General features: G+C 38.5%; 1 protein-coding gene across 1 annotated transcript in view; it reads left to right on the top strand.

Moving 5' to 3' along the window:
• The window catches only part of METTL25 (methyltransferase like 25), a 99178-nt gene that overhangs the window by 32527 nt on the left and 48064 nt on the right, over positions 1 to 18587 (top strand). Inside the window, exons 4-5 of the mRNA XM_074941961.1 lie at positions 638 to 1279; positions 3953 to 4097. Coding sequence (XP_074798062.1) covers positions 638 to 1279; positions 3953 to 4097 — 787 coding nt within the window. The remainder of the gene's footprint in view (positions 1 to 637; positions 1280 to 3952; positions 4098 to 18587) is intronic.

Genomic DNA, 18587 nt, shown 5'->3' with positions numbered 1-18587 from the left:
TCCATTCTATGCATCCGATGAAGTGGACTGTAGCCCACGAAAGCTTATGCTCTAAAAATTTGTTAGTCTCGAAGGTGCCACAAGTACTCCTGTTCTTTTTACAAGAAACTGAAAACCTAGGCATTCCAACTTTCTTCTCATCAACGGACATCAGGAAAGGTGTATGGCATGCGAGCTCCTACCTAAGGTATCTGTAATATGTCAGTGCAAGATCACCCTTACCTTGGAGTGATCTTCCTTGGGTTGGTTACACAGATTTAGTTTCCCATGTCTGCCAGCAGTGGCTCAAAATGGCTACACTTGAGAATGTGGCCCATTAATTTTTGATTTTACTCTTTTTTTAAACAAAATGAAATTCTGCACAAAAGTACATTAAAAGACTTAGAAAAATCAGGAGGCTGGAAGTCATGATTATTTCATTGACTATGTTTCTGTGATAGAACTAAACCAGTTTTAACATATTTGTATTTTAAAACCAGAAGCTGAGCAAAATAAAAGTTAAGTAAATTATGAAATCTATACTTCTTTTTCTTAGGGAAATGTTTTTTATTAGCATGTGTTTGAAACATGTCTTATTTGTTGTTCATTAATATGGTACATGCTATTTTTAATTCATTCTGTTATCTTTACCCTATAGGTGATTGACCTGGGCTCTGGAAAAGGCTACCTAAGCTCCTTTTTATCCATGCAATATAATCTAAAGGTTTATGGAATTGATTCCTCAAACACCAACACTTATGGAGCTAATGAAAGGAACAGGAAATTGAAGAAACACTGGGGAGCTTATCAAAGTCGGGCAAGAGCAAATGTCAGAGGCCAAGTGTTGGAAGAGCCAAAGGATAGGGCAGTGCAAGATGAAATAAAATGTAGAGCAAATATCAATGAAAAGCTTTTAAGTACTAACAACAGTCTTTTAAGTCAGGACCAGACGGCTAGCTCAGATTCTGTTCCTTTGGAAATTACTGGTGCTTTCACAGACTCTGCTATGTTGAAAACTGGCAAACAAACTGAACCTCATTTGGTGACTCAGACACAGTCTGACGGGAACAAAATTTCTGAAAATGCTTTTTCTCTTCTAAACATTCTACCTGCTGATGCTGTAGAAGCTGTTTCTTCATCTAAATGTAACATGGAGCTCTGTGAAGAGGAAAAAGAGCAAAGAAAAATGGCTTCCATCAAGGCCAAAGCAAGCAAGTCAAATGACTCAAACATTTATTTGCCATTGACCTCATACATCACTGCAGAAACAGAACTCCGTGATATCATTACGGATCTGGAGGTTATTTCACTTATTAGCATTCTTATTTTTGAAGTACCAGTGTCAGATTCTCCATTGCTTTTGCACCTTGTGTATACATTTTCACCTGTGCAAAGTGATTGCCAATTGAGTGTAGAATGCTGTCAGCAGTGTGACTGGAGAATTCTGACTCGGTAACACTTCACACCCACTTTGCATAATCATTTCTTACTGATGCATTTTTTTTTTCCTATTTCAGAAGATGTGCTGGACTACTTTTGGCTAGGTGACTTAAGCACTACTTAGCACTACTTATGTAGTGGCTGAAATTACCACTTAACGTTAACAGCAGCTGTGCAATGATATTCATCAGTTGTCCTGTAACTTTACTTTTCTAGTTACATATAACACATGAAATTACAAGGAGAGTAATTTATATTTACACGTTATTCAGGAGAATATATTTTGCATTAAAAACAACTTTTGTGAAATTATTGTTATTTAGTAATTAAAATGTACGTAACCTGAAATTGAAATTTAGGTATGAAATACTTTATATGGTACAGTATAATAACCCCTTTTATGGACTTGCCAAATAATTTTATTTATAAGCATCATTTTTTTACAGTTTGGATTTTCGGACTTAAAGATAATGATAGTTTAATAATCGACTAAACAACTGAAGCCTGATCTCAGTTTCCCTTATGAAATCATTTACACTGGTACAAAGTGAGCACTGGTACAAAGTGAGCACAAAGAAAATGCTACCAAGTAAGAATGATTGTGTTTTACATCCACTAGGTGCTCTCTTTGCACTTATGTAAATAAATGCAAAAGATGGAGATGAACAGAGATCAGGCCCCTACTTTCATTTTTAGAAGCAAAGGCACACTATGGTTGCTACAAATAGTAAACAGTATTGCCTGGCAGGATATGTGATAAATTGTACCATTAAAAGGCTTTTAAAAACTTCATTACAAGTGGTTAACACTTTGTTTTAAAACAATCAACTGATTTTGCAGTACATGCAGTCCTCGACTTTACGACATTCGAGTTATGACAAACAGCACTTAACGGCGTTCATAAATTGTCATCTTGTTTCGACTTTGTGACGTTGGTTTTGACTTTATGATGCTTGATCCAACATTGTTCCTATGGGAAATATGAGTTAAGACATTTTTGACTTAAGACACAATTTTCAGGAACCAATTGTGTCATAAGTTCGAGGACTGCCTATATTCCTAAACGCTGAGAAAGTTTGGAGAAAAACTGCAGTGTTGATTGATTTATTTGGCAAAACTTTAAAATTAATTTGAATTGCTAAAATAGTATCAGGGTTTGAATATATGTTTGTGTGTAGCCCAGAGCTAATGCTGAATTAATGAATTCTGTTAGATAGATCCTCTGTATAAGGGATCGGAATCTGCTCTCAGTTACACCAATAATGGGGTTTACAAAAATGGAATTGAAGTAGGTAGGTCACAACAGTATAACTCAGAAAAAATTTGGCTTTTGGACTGTTTTAACAGAATCTTCATATTTAATATGGTTTTTAGGTCTCTCGCATCTGGTGGCCATCTTCCACCACCTTTCCTTTGGGAGAATTTGTTCAACTTTTCCAGCCTGCAGGTTTAATGCTGTTCTTGCAGGGGCATGAATTTCCATGCCCTTACTAGTCCCCATAGCCCTTCTAAGGCTCTTTACCATTAAGGGAGGAAGTACTGCAGAGTGCTTACCTCACTATAGAGTCTGCTAAGGAAAGAGGATTGTACAGATGGCACTTAATTCTTACAGGCTGAAAATTCCAGAGAGATTTGGAATGGAGTAGAAGGATAGCAGGGAGAGAAGTGAGGGTGAAAGAGAGGAAAAAAGGGATGACGGACAGTATAGTGGAGGAAGGAAGGAAGGAGAGAAGTATCATGGTGGGAAGTGAGACAAAGGATAACTGGGATAGAGAAATAAAAGAAAGGGACAAAAGGAGAGTGAGGAAGAATACAGGAAATGGGGAGAGAGAGAAGAGTATATTATCCATAACTAAGGCTCTGATCATGCTTCCATTGAAGTCATTGACAAAACTCCCGTTGACTTCAGGGACTCTGGGTTGGGCTCTTTAGAGAGGAGAGATACTGCAGAGTCAGAGCAAACAAAACAGATGGAGAAACAGCAGTCACAAGCAGCACTTATTTTCAGTCACAGGTGGAAAGTACTGCCAATGTCTGTTGAGGCATTGAAAAGTAGCAGCAGTGTCGTGGGTACATTCAGTCATGCAAGTTAAGGTAGAAAATTTTGAAGAAAAGAAAAAAAAAAAGAAGAGGAAAGAAAAAGGTCAAAAGAGAATGGCTGGTCATTTGGTGATAGGTCTCTGCCATGCAAGTGGCTCAAGTTCAGTTAATGGTCCTGGGCTTCTATTTGCTCCTTGCCAAGGAAAGGAATGGATAATAAGGAAAAATTAGAGTAGCCTCACAGTTCCAACAAAGATACAGAGAACACTCCACGCATTTGTTTATAGGAAAGGTTCTCACACTTTGTTGGCACTGAAATGCTTTTGGTGTTCTTCAATAAATTTCCAGAACAGGACACCAGGAGTCTCCATGAGCTTGTATATTTAAATCTCACAGCAAATTAACCATTTATAGCTTGTCTGTTTTTGCTGTTCTTGTCTTTCCTTTAAAAGAAAAGAAATGAAAAGAAATGTTTGTTGCTGTTTATTTTTAGGACTGTATAATGGTGGGACTACATACATGTGGGGATCTTGCTCCGAATACACTGCGAATCTTTACTGCTAAGCCTGAAATCAAGGCAGTTTGCAGTGTGGGCTGCTGCTACCATCTGTTGACAGAAGAGTTTGAAAACCAAAAAGGTACAGGAATTCTGCTGAACTCAGGTTGCCAGTCTGCAAGATGAGAATATAATTACCTTTTAACTAATAGCTACCTTGTGTCCAGTGGTGCAAGTAGAATTCATTTCTTACCAGTTTCCCCCCAACCAACTAAAGAGAGGGTTGGGGGGAGACACATGACCTCCCCACATGACCCCTCATGTGACCCAGCCCAGGGCCCCACGCTCTCCCCCTCCCCTCTCCATGATCCATCCCATGTTACCTGGGAGGGGAGCGCTCCCAGTGGGTAGACACGGCACAGGTGCTGTGTGGGCTGCCAAGAGAAGAGGAGGGCTTGCTCCTGGAACAATAGCCAGTTCACAGTCACACCTGCTTTGGGAATTGCCAGCAGAAGAGTTTCAAACCAACTCCCTCTGACAGCAGAGAATATTTTTTTCCAGACACGCTGGCAACCGAGCCCCACACTGGCAGCTCCTTTGGCACAGCTGTGTCGCCTCCAGCCCCGCCCCCAGCCCTTCCTTGCAGCTATATCTCCTGAGTCCTGTCTGGGGTCTGTACAGCAGCCCCCGCCAGAGGACAGGGCGAGGCTGGGCCCTGGGGCGGTACAGCCGCACCAGAGGAGCTCCCGGCACAGGGTTCTGCTCTTTTAGCAGCTGAGGTTCTGGGCTCTCCTGGGAACTGCAGTGACAAAAGGAGCAGAACGTGGGACCACTGGGTGGCCCCACGCTGGCAGCTCCTCCGGCGTGGCTGTACTGCCTCCGGCAGGGCTGCTGTGCAAACCCCGGACAGGAGATGCAGGCACACAGCTGCGTGGAAGGGCTGGTGGTGGTAGGCCCCACGTTCTGCTCCTCCTGTGTCTTTCCAGTACACCACACCGGCTATAAATATCTTACTGGCACAGCATACTGGACCGTACTGCCCTACTTGCACCACTGCTTGTGTCTATTCTTTTTCAGTGGTTTATTTAGAACTGTTTTTAATTACATTCTGTGAGACATTCACTCCTGGATGCCTCGTAGCTTTCCTGTTATGCCAGCATTTCCAATATTCTTCTTGAAATTAGGCACATTAATGCAGAAGGTTTTTATGTGGTTAAAAATACAGCTGTTTTTATTCCATTATTTCACTCATAAAATGTGGATTCTTTTGGTCAATATGTTTTTACCCTTTTAAAATATTTTGGGCGAGATTTTGCCTTTGGCTGTGTGCACACAACTTCCATTTACTTTGGGTTGTGCATGCATAACTAAGAGTAGAATTTGGCCCTCTGAGTTTAAGCAATTGCTTTAAAAAGTGCCCATCAGAGTGTAGCACTTTGGGCCATTGCCAGGATAGTTTGTAAAACAGTACATGTAAAACAGTACATGTATAACAGATTTTCCTGGAATACAAAGCTGAAAGTTGTCTGAGGATATCTTCACACTGAATTAAAAGCTTTCCTTCAAGTGTTAGTTTTTTCATTTCTGGGAAAAGGCTGATATATTTAGTTGTAAAGTATAGCCTTCAAAGAAGAAAAAGGTGAGGATTGTAATAGCACAAGTTTTATCAGTGTGTACTGTAATATGTGAAACTGATGGACAGTTGTGTTATCACAAAAATTCTGGTTATTTTTAATGTCTGCCATTCAACTCTTGCAGTGGTATAATCGTTGTTACTGTCAAAAATACAATGGTGAATTACAAACTGAAGTGAATTTTAAAAAATTCAGCAAAGCACAGCAAATAACTGGTGCTGATAATATTAACAAATAAATATGTAGATCTCTAAAACTGGTATTGGTAACAATTTAGCCAAAGTGTTAGATTAATGTATGTGAGAATTTTTGTGACAAATGAAAAAGGGTATTTACCTCAGTAAGCAAATAATTGTTGGATTTTGCATTTAAATGAGGCAGCTGGAAAGCTTTGGAGTGAAGCTTTGTTATATAACATACATGCTTTCTGTGAAAGTGAGAAAGGAGATGAATTCCTCTTTTCCCAGTCCAATAATCTGTGACAAGAACTACAGTAGTTGCCCTGCTGTACTTCACCCTAGAGTCCTCTACTACATCTAAAAATGATAAATGCTGACTGGATCAGCAGTGAAGTAGTTAATGCTAACACTTAAATTTGTCATCAAGCTTGAATCATAGAGTCATAGAATATTAGGGTTGAAAGAGACTTCAGGATGTCATCTAGTCCAATCCCCTGCTCAAAGCAGGACCAATACCAACTAAATCATCCCAGCCAGTGCTTTCTCAAGCCAGGCCTTAAAAACCTCTAAGGATGGAGATTCCACCACCTCCCTAGGTAACCCGTTCCAGTGCTTCACCACCCTCCTAGTGAAATAGTTTTCCTTAATATCCAATCTAGACCACCCCCACTGCAACTTGAGACCATTGCTCCTTGTTCCGTCATCTGCCACCACTGAGAACAGCCTAGCTCCATCCTCTTTGGAACCCCCTTGAGGAAGTTGAAGGCTGCTATCAAATTCTCCCCTCACTCTTCTCTTCTGCAGACTAAATAATCCCAGTTCCCTCAGCCTCTCCTCGTAAATCATGTGCCTCAGCCCCCTAATAATTTTTGTTGCCCTTTGTTGGACTCTCTCCAATTTGTCCACATTCCTTCTGTAGAGGGGGGACCAAAACTGGAGGCAGTACTCCAGGTGTGGCCTCACCAGTGCTGAATAGAGGGGAATAATGACTTCCCTCGATCTGCTGGCAATGCTCCTACTAATACAGTCCAATATGCCATTGGCCTTCTTGGCAACAAGGGCACACTACACACTCATATCCAGCTTCTCATCCACTGTAATCCCCAGGTCCTTTTCTGCAGAACTGCTGCTTAGCCAGTCGGTCCCCAGCCTGTAGCAGTGCATGGGATTCTTCCTTCCTAAGTGCAGGACTCTGCACTTGTCCTTGTTGAACCTCATGAGATTTCTTTTGGCCCAGTCCTCCAATTTGTCTAGATTACTCTCGACCCTAACCCTAACTTGCTGAGGGTGCAATTAATCCCATCATCCAGATCATTAATAAAGATGTTGAACAAAACCGGCCCCAGGACCGACCCATGTTAACACCATGTTAAAATAAGATGAATGGGGTAGTTTACATCTTTCTCAGCTATTGTTTCAGGTTCTCTGCAGACTCAGGCATACATCAGTTCCTCCATTTACAACCACAAGGGTGAGAGTTACTTTTGTAATGAAAGTTTAGATTCCTGAGTATGATTATGCAGCAACTGAAAAAGAATCTATGATGCATCAATGTAAGTTCCTTCATAATCTTATTCTACATGAGGTCCTGCTTACAGGAAATAAAAGAACAAAAAAGAGAAGTGAAACCAGGAAGGGAAGGAAAATATTACAAAATCTATCCATATTTTTAGATATATATTCAATAGAAATAATAAATGATGCACAATAATTTTTACTCTAGTAATTAGGCTTAGTCCTCAGGCTAATCAGGTGAATTTTACAAGCCCTGATATCAAGTTTTTCTTCCCCAAATGTTAATTACCTATTGTAAAGAGGGCAAAATGACCTGACCTTTCTGTAGGTGTACTTCTTTTTCCAGAGCTGCCCTTAAAGCCTTAAGAAACTAATTCTACACTGCCATCACTGCCACCAAAAGTACAAGTGTGATATTTATTGTAACTTGAAACATAAAGTTATGTAGGTGCACAGTGATAGGAGATGTTGCTCTTTTGCAGCTTTTTTCTTTTAATTGTATAAATGAAGCCAGATTGTATATTAGAATTTCTAGTTTAATTTCTTGCAGCTTGAAGGGTGTAAGTTACGCTAATGAAGAGCTCCTTATGAAAAGAAAAAGGAAAACACTTTTTTTCTTTTCTTGGGAGACCACACTGAAGCTATTCCAAGCATGCTCAGGAAATCAGCAAATTCAAAATTTTACTGCAGAAATATTTATTACAGCATCTAAAACTATGGTTTCCACAAAAAAGCAAGGTTGTCCCTTTCTCTTGTATAGTGGAGGGGCTACGACCAGTTGCAGTCCTTGCTCTCAGGGGAATGCAGAGACTCCCTGGGGGCTCGTGCAGTCCCAGGAAAACAAATTGTTTCAAAGGGAGTGGGGAGGAAATGGGACCATGGGTCTTCCCCACCCCTGCTATGGACTGGCCTCTGGAACTGGCCAGGTGTGCCAGGGCAATGTAGACTCCACCTCCAAGAGACCATTACCCTTCTGCCCCAGGGCTAAAGCACAATCCCTGCCACAGCTCTCCGTGGGCCAATGCAATTTGGCACTGCCTTTCGAGCAGGCCAAATTATAATTTAAATAATTTGTCCAAAAGCGTTTTTCTAAAGGGGAATGACAGTTCATTAACAAGATTAAAAAATTAAATCCAGGGTAGATAAGACCTCGGGGTATGTCACATTACCTCAATGAGTCACAGCTGAGAATACCAGATTCTGGACAAACTGCTGAGAAATAGGGCAGCCTCACCACAAACTGGTGGTTATTGTATCATTAGATGTACCAAGCCAGTAACAAAAGTAAACTTTTGTCTCACCATATTGGTTAAAAAGTCAAAAATTCAGTCTCCTTCAGCATTCCAACTCTTATTTCACCACCTAGACACTAGACTTTATGAGGAGTGGTTATTGAAAACTAGGGCTGTCAAGCAATTAAAAAAATTAATCGCGATTAATCATATAGAATACCATTTACATATTTTTGGATGTTTTCTACATTTTCAAATATATTCATTTAAATTACAACACAGAATACAAAGTGTACAGTGCTCACTTTATATTTATTTTTATTACAAATATTTGCACTGTAAAAAACAAAAGAAATAGTGTGTTTCAATTCACCTAATACAAGTACTGTAGTGCAATCTCTTTATCATGAAAGTTGAACTTACAAATGTAGAATTATGTACAAAAAATAACTGCATTCTAAAATAAAAACAATGTAAAACTTTGGAACCTACAAGTCCACTCAGTCCTACTTCAGCCAATCGCTCAGACAAACAAGTTTTGTTACAATTTGCAGGAGATAATGCTGCCCATGGCTTGTTTACAATGTCACCTGAAAGAGAGAACAGGCATTTGCATAGCACTGTTGTAGCCGGCATCGCAAGATATTTACATGCCAGATGCACTAAAGATTCATATGTCCCTTCATGCTTCAACCACCATTCCAGAAGATGTGCATCCATGCTATTGACGGGTTCTGTTTGATAAAGATCCAAAGCAGAGCAGACCGACACATGTTCGTTTTCATCATCTGAGTCAGGTGCCACCAACAGAAGGTTGATTTTCGTTTTTGGTGGTTCTGGTTCTGTAGTTTCCGCATCGGCGTGTTGCTCTTATGACATCTGAAAGCATTCTCCACACCTCGTCCCTTTCCGATTTTGGAAAGCAGTTCAGATTCTTAAACCTTGAGTTGAGTGTGGTATCTATCCTTAGAAATCTCACATTGATACCTTCTTTGAATTTGGTCAGATCTGCTGTGAAAGTGTTCTTAAAAGGAACAACATGTGCTGGGTCATCATCCGAGACTGCTATAACATGAAATATATGGCAGAATGTGGGTAAAACAGAGCAGGGGACATACAATTCTCCCCCAAGGAGTTCAGTCACATATTTAATTAACACATTATTTTTTTAAGAAGCGTCATCAGCATGGAAGCATGTCTTCTGGAATGGTTGCTGAAGCATGAAGGGGCATATGGATGTTTAGCATTTCTGGCATGTAAATAACTTGCAATGTCGGCTGCAAAAGTGTCATGCAAATGCCTGTTCTCACCTTCTGGTAACATTGTAAATAAGAAGAGGGTAGCATTATCTCCTGTAAATGTAAACAAACTTGTTTGTTTCAGTGATTGTCTGAACAAGAAGTAGGACTGAGTGGACTTGTAGGCTCTAAAGTTTTACATTGTTCTCTTTTTGAGTGCAGTTATGTAACAAAAAAAATCTACATTTGTACGTTGCACTTTCACGACCAAGAGATTGCATTACAGTACTTGTACAAGGTGAATTGAAAAATACTATTTCTTTTATTTATCACTTTTACAGTGCAAATATTTGTAATAAATAATATACACTTTGATTTCAATTACAACACAGAATACAATATATCTGAAAATGAAGAAAAACCATCCAAAATATTTAATACATTTCAATTGGTATTCTATTGTTTAACAGTGTGATTTAAAACTGCAATTAATCGCAATTAATTTTTTAATCACGATTAATTTTTTTTAATCACCTGCACGTGAGTTAACCGCAATTAATCGACAGCCCTATTGAAAACCAGTTTCATCAAACAAAGGGTTCTTCTGATCTCAAGAGATCAGCCACATAATCAGATCAGTATTTAACTCAGATCTTATTCAATAATCACTGCTGCCAATCCTTTAAATAAAATATAAACGTTTATTTATAAGAGAAAAGAAGAGAGTTAAAATGGTTAAGATCATATACATACAATCATTGCAGTATTCTTATATCAAGTTTGCAGCAGCGATGGAATAAGCTGCTGGCTTGTAAAGTCTTTGGTAACTTCCAAAAGATTGGAAGGTCCTCAGTCCATAGTTTGAATATGTTCCTTTTAATTGTAAGTCCAGAGAAGCAGAGCAGGAAAGAGGCAAAATGGTGTCATTCCAGGCGTCTTTTATACCCTTTTCCATGCACCTAGAAATGTTTCTGTTTCAAACAAAGCCACAGCCTCAGTTTTGTGGAAAGTTACTGGCACAAGATGGAGTCCAGCGTCACATGAGCATATCGCATGTCCTTGCTGACTCACAGGAGCAGCCATTGGCATATCCATGCCAAGATGTCCATCGGAAGAAATATTTTGACAGCTCTTGAAATAATCTTCCTTTGGCTTCCTCATTTAAGTAGAATTGGTCATTTATACAGAGATTTCTCTCCAGATAAATGTACTTAGTGATTAGAATAATTGATTCCTTTGGGGTTTTCCTTCGCTGTTACAGAGTCTATGTGCTCTAGATTCACCCGATCGCACAGCAGTTGCTGGCAAAATGTATTGTTTTAATATTTTTAGATACTGCTTCTGTTTCCAAAATTAAATTTGGAATGTGATTGAGTCACTTACTCTGAGAATATACAGTGACTACTCTTTAGTAGGATTTTACTATTTATAAGTCATTAAGGCAATTTATCAGGAAAATTTCTGTTTCCTATTGGTAATTAGGCTGAAATAACCTCCCTGGATCAATTTTGCATCAGTTTTGGATCTGAGGCTTTTGAGGAGCCTTCCTACCCCTCACTGCCATGTGTCTTGAAGTAAATGGGCCGGACAGTGGGCACTTGATTATGACCTAAGGGAGGTGAATAAAAGAAGGGAAATGCGAATTAAATATAATTGTAAGGGACTCCCCTTTGCCTACCTGTCAAAAATACAAACTTTACTGGTTGGTCACAAAGAGAGTTGGAGTTCTCAAATACAATGTCCATTATTGTGAGAGCAGATGCACCAAAACTGCCATCGCTAAAGAGACAAGGTGGATGAGGTCATACCTATTTTTGGACCAACTTCTGTTGGTGAGAGAGACAAGCTTTTGAGCCACACAGAGCTCTTCTTCAGGTCTCAGAAAGGAACTCCCAGCATCACAGGAAAATGCAAGGTGGAACAGATTGTTTAGCATAAGTAGTTAGTTCATATTATAAGGGCCATTGTCTATCTTGTCTCTAATATCCTGGGACTAACACAGCTACAACTACACTATATATTGCTAAAGAAGCAATTTTCATAATTATTTCATAGTTTGGTTGCAGAGGGTTTGTCCTAAAATCTCACTTCCAGGTGTAGTATTGTGAGTAGTCCCATAGATTTGAATGGGACTTAAATCCTCTGCTGATAATAGCGTGACTACTCAAGGTAATAAAAACTGTCCTGATACTAAGGGTTTGAAAGATGAGGCAATTTGTCTATAGTAGTTTAGTAACAAAGGCATACGTGCCAGACTGATGAATTTTAAAGGCTTACTAGAAGTTCTGAAGAGTACCTTTTCTTTATTTTGAGAGACGTTCAGAAAGAGTAAATAAAGCCGCAACACAGATCTCATATAATTATGGGCATAGTCCATGTCTGAATGAGTGCACATTTACTGATTATGTATGCAACAAACTTTCTGCAAAAGAGCAAGAGCCTTGAGACTCCTAATCCAGATAAATATAAAATTTGGCTCCGCTAGTTAACTTCTAACTTTTAAAAGCTTGTAAACATAATTAAAATGAAAAGGATGCAAAAGAAGGCATACTTTATTTTAAGATTTTCAATACATTTGTGTAATTTAAATAAAAAAGGTGTTAAATAAATTGAATGCAGGGAACAAAAAGGACCCCAAAAGTGAGTGGCACCTTAGATGAACACACTACAGACACATTATGGCTGTTTACCATTGCATTCTGCTGAAATGTAGAAGGATTAATCATTGCTGTAGAAGTATTATAGGACTGGAGCCTTGTATTTTTCTTGGCTGCCTTTTAAACATTACAAATATCTGCTTACATTTTCAAAAATATTACGTGGTCACTGTCTTAAAATAGCCATCATTGAGACCATGGCAACAAATGAAAACTATTCCAAGCTAAAGATCAAAGAGCCTGATTTTCTTTCCAGACCATCTCTCGATATTGCCGCACGGGGCACATTTGCGATATTTCATTGAATTTGTGAGAAATCTAATACATGACTGTAAAAAAAAAAAACAACAGATATTTTTAATCAAAATGTATCTGAAATATTTTGGAACATTTAAAAATCATTGTCTTGTTAAATTTCACAGACAATGTTGTTACTCTCCAACAATCTCCCCCATGAAGTGACCAGTTTAAAATTAAGTATTTTTTTTATTTTATTTTTTCAGAATGAACAGAACAAAAAGGATTTCAAATCTTGGGTTTAATCTGTATTTGTAAATCATTCTGTCAAGTATGGAAGGGAGTATATCTGGTGAAAGCCAGTGTTTCCACAATAAATGATGACTCATAGGGTGCCTACGTTGAATATTGGAAATGATTAAGAAGATGCCAACAGTTTAAATCATTGGGGTGGGGGGATCTATTTTCATATAAACTTTTTTCAGTAAAAGGATACATATAGTTTAAGAGATTTTTAAGATGAACACACTACAGACTCAAAGAACCTGTTTGAAATTTAAAATCTGTAGCTGTTGCTAGGGAGAGTGACAGTTTAAGTGGTTCCTCCCTTTTCTGCAGAGCCTTAGAACTAGGATTTGGCCTGTTGCCAGATGCTGTGAACATTAGGCAAAACCAAGTCTGGTTATTTGTCTTTCAGTAGTGTCCAGAATGTATCCGGCATCGTGTATGCACGAACAGGCAGACACACAAAGACAGTCCGTCCCAAACATCTTTCAACCTAAGAATGAAGTAAGATATTTTCTGTTGAAACTACTTCAGTGAAAAAAAAAAAAAGATTAAATGAAAGGCTGATTCTTCGTTAACTGCAAACAGTGAGGAAGCACCATAAAAATGATTTATGAAACAATTGCAGTTTAGTGTTGTGTAGCCATTTTAAATAACTGTTTTTACATTTACTTAAAATTGTTCTGGGAGTTCATTTTCCTAGCCTGGGAAAAAGCATGTATGTGAAGAAGTACTTTGCATAACGAAATCTTGCACACAGTTTTGCATTCATATCTTCTGATAGGATAGACTATACAATTTTTAAAAGCATGGTAGTACATTGTTTTTAGTTTAGGACCAACAGCACACAAAGTTCTGGTATCCCTTTATAATATGCAATATCTAGGATTTCATGGCTACAGAATAAATATTTAACTACTTTTTCATTTTGATCCAAGTTTAACTCTATTTGATATAGGTTTGCTGTAATTTCACTTAATATTAATGAAAGTTATTTAAATGGATGAAAAAGATGGAGCAACCTTAATTTCACTATTTCTGTGGTTGCAGATACTCAGCTGGTGTAAATCATTGTAGCACCATTGGATTTAATCTTAAACTTGGAACTATCTCATACTCGACTGTTCAGCTTTAAACATTCATGATAAAACTGCTACACTAATTTTCTTTAAACTTGGCTTGTTTGTAAATCTCACTAATACTTAAAAATTAAACCGCACCTGAAGACTTAGTAATGCACTGTATCTTACTGGATGTAAGACTGGATAAAAAATTCCAGTTTGGGTTATATGTATGTTTGTACATATGATCACAGGACAATTGCACAACTGCCCAATACCATTCCTGGGAACCTCTTCAAAAGGAAAGACTTGAGTTACTTGTACACAGGTCCATCTGCTTCACCCAGGGTTCACAGACATAAACAAAACAACTTCTGAATAGTTTCAAAGGCAACTACCTTGGATATGTTGGCTTGGTTTTTTACAGAAAAGAGATTTTTGACCAATAAGACTAGCATAGTTCCAATGACATAACTAAATAAAATGGTCATAGAAATAATTTGTCATGTCTTGGATAAAATTTTCAGAAGTTCCCAAATGACTTAGAAGCCTAAGTTTCATTTTCTCTCAAGAGCCTAAGTCTCATTGGAAGTCAATGGGGCTTAGACTTTTCAGTGCCTAGAGATCACAATGGGGCTCTTAAGTCACTTGGGCACTTTTGAAATTTTTACTCCTTATCTTGCCTGTCTGCTTGTGTTTCCAATGTAGTATGCAGTTTGCCACAGAATCTAGGTTTCAGATACATAAACAAGGCTCACCCCAATTCTGTCCAAAATAGGTCCTGCACTCAGTACTCCTTTGTTTTTGCTTCTTTCTTGGCATTTGAGATAATGGCAGATCTGTCTTTCCACAACCTTCTCAATAGTCTTCCCAACACACAGTGTTAGGGGCAGGGCAGTAATTGGCAAGACCTTCAATGTGAAGAGTTGGTTTCTTGTATTATTTGAAAGATTGTGGTACTTTTCCCTTCCAAAGAGATGTGTTGACAACCTGCATCAATAATGGGCTATGTATCCCCTAATAGGTTTTGCCAGCCTAAAGCTCACCCCATACTTCTAGAACATCAGAGAGTGACAATGACCAAAACGCTACCAGAGAAGATGGTGCATTTGTGCCTACTCTAACATGGACCTGCTATCATAAAAGCAGTCAATCTAGTATGAATTTGGCTAATCTCATCAGCAAAGGAGATATAACTGACAAAATACAACATGACCTTCCTCCTCTCCTCATCTAGCCTTACCTTCCTCTCCCCCCACAACCAACTCTCTCCTCTTTAGCCTCAGAAGTTTCTCATCTGCTCTCCTCTTCTAACCTCTCTACCTACCCCAGTAACCCCATCCCATCCCATCCCAACTCCTGATCTCCCTCTCATCCACTCTGACCCCTCCCGTACGCTTGTCATTAATCTCTTACTGTCCTCTGGCTTTCCCCCCCTCACAATACAAGCATGCTGTAAGCGCTCCCTTTTTAAAAGCCCCCACCCTTGACCCCTCTTGCCTCTCCAATTACTGCCCCTTCTCCCTTTCAGCTGTAAACTCATTTAATGTCGTTTTTACAATTGCTGTCTGTAGTTCCTCTCCAATTCCATCCTATACCATCTTCAAATTCAACTATTATCTGTATGCTATTGGTTCACATATCTACTTCTCTACTCCAGACCTGTCTCCCGTAACAACTAAAATCTTGGCCTGTCTCTCTGACATTTCCTGGTGGATGTCTAGCCACAAGCTCAAGATCAACATAACTAAACAGAGCTCTTAATCTCCCAAACCCTCTTTCCTATCTCCTTTCTGTGAACACCACCTGTTCTGTCACTCAGACCTGGAATTTCGGTGACACCTTCAACTCTCAATAAAAAACAGGTCCTCATATCTAGGCTACATGTAAATCTTGCCATTTCTTTTTGCATAACCTCTCTAAGATACAACCTTTCCTATCCTTGTCTAGTCTTTTAGCTCATGTCTCAATTACAGCAATATCCTTTTCTCAGGCCTTGACAAATGCAGTCTTGCCCCGCTCAGATCCATTCAGAATGCTGCTGCAAAGCTCATTTTCCCAGCCGGACACTTTGACCATGACACCCCTTTCTGTATCCCTCCACAAGCAACTTCACTTTCAAGGGCGTCATAATGTATACCCACTTTACCAATTATTTCTCATTTAGTATCTAGAGGTAGACTCCAATGCCAGCCTCCATTGCCCACTTAGTACATTTTCAAACATATACCTTCATGCTTTCTCCCATGCTGCTCCTGATGCTTGGGAAGGCTTGCCATAAACATCCACAGCTATCTCATTATCCTCCTTCAAATCCGTCCTCAAAACTCTCCTTTGCTATGCTGCCTATTAAAAATGTGACAACAGTTAGGCTGCTGGTGGGCTGAGACCTCAGCCTTTTGTGTTGACCTATATTGTCTCATTGTTTCCTTGTGCTCCCCCCATCTGTCTATATCCATCTGTTGTCTCTTGTCTTATTGCTAGATTGTAAGCTCTTTGGAGAAGGGACCATCACGCTGTGTTTGTATACTGCCAAGCACAAGGGGGTCTTGGTCCATGATTGGAGTTCCTAGATACTGTGGTAATACACGTAATAATAATAAATCACATTGAGATACATTAGACTAAAATTCTATGTTAAGGTAAAAAGAAAAGGAGTACTTGTGGCACCTTAGAGACTAACCAATTTATTTGAGCATAAGCTTTCGTGAGCTACAGCTCACTTCATCTGGTAGTCTGGATTCACAGGGCTCTATACTACCTGAAACAGGTAATTTCATTGGTCCAGTAAAGTATTTCTACCATTCTTTATTTTGCCTCAGTCAGATTCAAGTTGGTGGTGGTGGGGTTTTTGTTGGTTTTTTTTTTTTTTTTTTTTTGGTATACTTGTGCACCAGTCTCTTTTCATGCTTCATCGGTAACAAGTCATTTGTTTATCAGGATGACCTGTAAGTGTGTTCAAAGGGTAGGGACTTTTAGTGAAGGATGTACACAAAGCCCAGAGAGAAACTATGCTACAGCAACCAAATAATGTATAGGTCCGCATTCTCACACATCTACAAGAGTTAGAAAAGATTTCAGATCGTACGCAAAGAAAAATGTAGATCATTACCAAAGAAAAATATTGAAGGACCAAAAAGGTTACAGACTTAGATATGTACAGAAATGAAAATGGATCACTACCTATCATGTCCCATTCTTCTACGCCAGTTCAGCTAATAACCTAAGAACGTTATCTGTTCACAACTCTTTGTTCTCTGCTAAGCGCATCCAGCAATGTCAGACAAACAGTTTGTGCTCTCCTGAAAGAACCTCAAAAGAATTCTTTAACAATCCATTCTCTGGAATGAAACAGATATTGCAAGAGTCATAACTGTTCAGTCTGAGAATGCTGACTGAAAATTAAGTAAACAATTACAAAGATTCTAAATTAGAAGTTAAAATATTCAGAAGAAACAAAAATTACACAGCACAGAAGAAAAATACTCAACATATATATTAAAATAACAGCTGGTTTTGAGGTCAGTTGTAATGAAATATATCATATAGGGGACGGGAAGGTTACAGAGACTGGTATTATTTTATGATCAAGGTAATTTTTCTGTCTTGAGAGTAGTATTTTACACAGTATTGTTCAGGCAAACTGTCACTGTATCTTTTTATTACACTAAGAGTTTGTAAATCCTCCCTGGACCTGCCTAAGAAACAGAATATGTGCACTCTGATAGCCATTGGGTTTGTCAAAAGCACAGTGAATATGATTTTTGAACTAATGCCTGTAGCAGTAGTAAAGAATTATAACTACTATATGAATCTTTGTGGAAACCTTAAATATTATAAAAATGATTAATTGCACATGCTCAATATAGAAATTTTTTTACAGTAGGTCAGTGTTAATGTACTATATTTTGGAAATAAGAAAAATGTTTAATCAAATTATTGTCTTATCGTTTTTAAAACAGATTTTAGTTGTCTGAACATGTCTTAAATTCAATTTTTCTCCCTATTATTTTACATTATTATTATTATCCCAAACCAGCCCAATAAATATTTTGTCATATTTGACCAGAGAAAAACAAACAAAATATTTGTAGTTTTTATACTAGCACCAAATCTAAAAAATTTTCCCCTATTTGTTTCTGAAGATCTATTTTACAATGATAGAGATGGAAAATTTGCCAACTAATAATAGCAAAATCGATGAGAAACTGGAGATAATAATATACATCTAATATGATTTATGAGAAAAAGGTGTTTTTATAAATATGGTCATTCATTACACTGAACACTACTTTTGTTGTACCTCTTTCCCCTATCTTTCATATGTTTGTCTGTTTTAGTATATATTTTTTCAGGCAGGGACAATACGTTCTTTATTTGTATCAATCCCAACCAATTGTGAGCGCTACCAGAAACATATTACCACCCCACCCTGACCCCCCCCAGAAAAAGGCAATTGCCTTCTTCAGTAGGAGTTCTGTCACAATAAAAACAGCAGGATCTGTCCTAGTGTACAGGGCTCATTTCTGAACTTGAAATTCATCCATCTCTGATTTAGATGCACCTCTGGTTAACGGCAACACAGCTGCACTGC

The sequence above is a fragment of the Natator depressus genome, chromosome 1 (genome assembly GCF_965152275.1).
Source record: "Natator depressus isolate rNatDep1 chromosome 1, rNatDep2.hap1, whole genome shotgun sequence".
Lineage (NCBI taxonomy): Eukaryota > Metazoa > Chordata > Testudines > Cheloniidae > Natator > Natator depressus.
The sequence above is the reverse complement of the archived record's forward strand: the minus strand, read 5'-3'. Positions and strand labels throughout refer to the sequence as shown.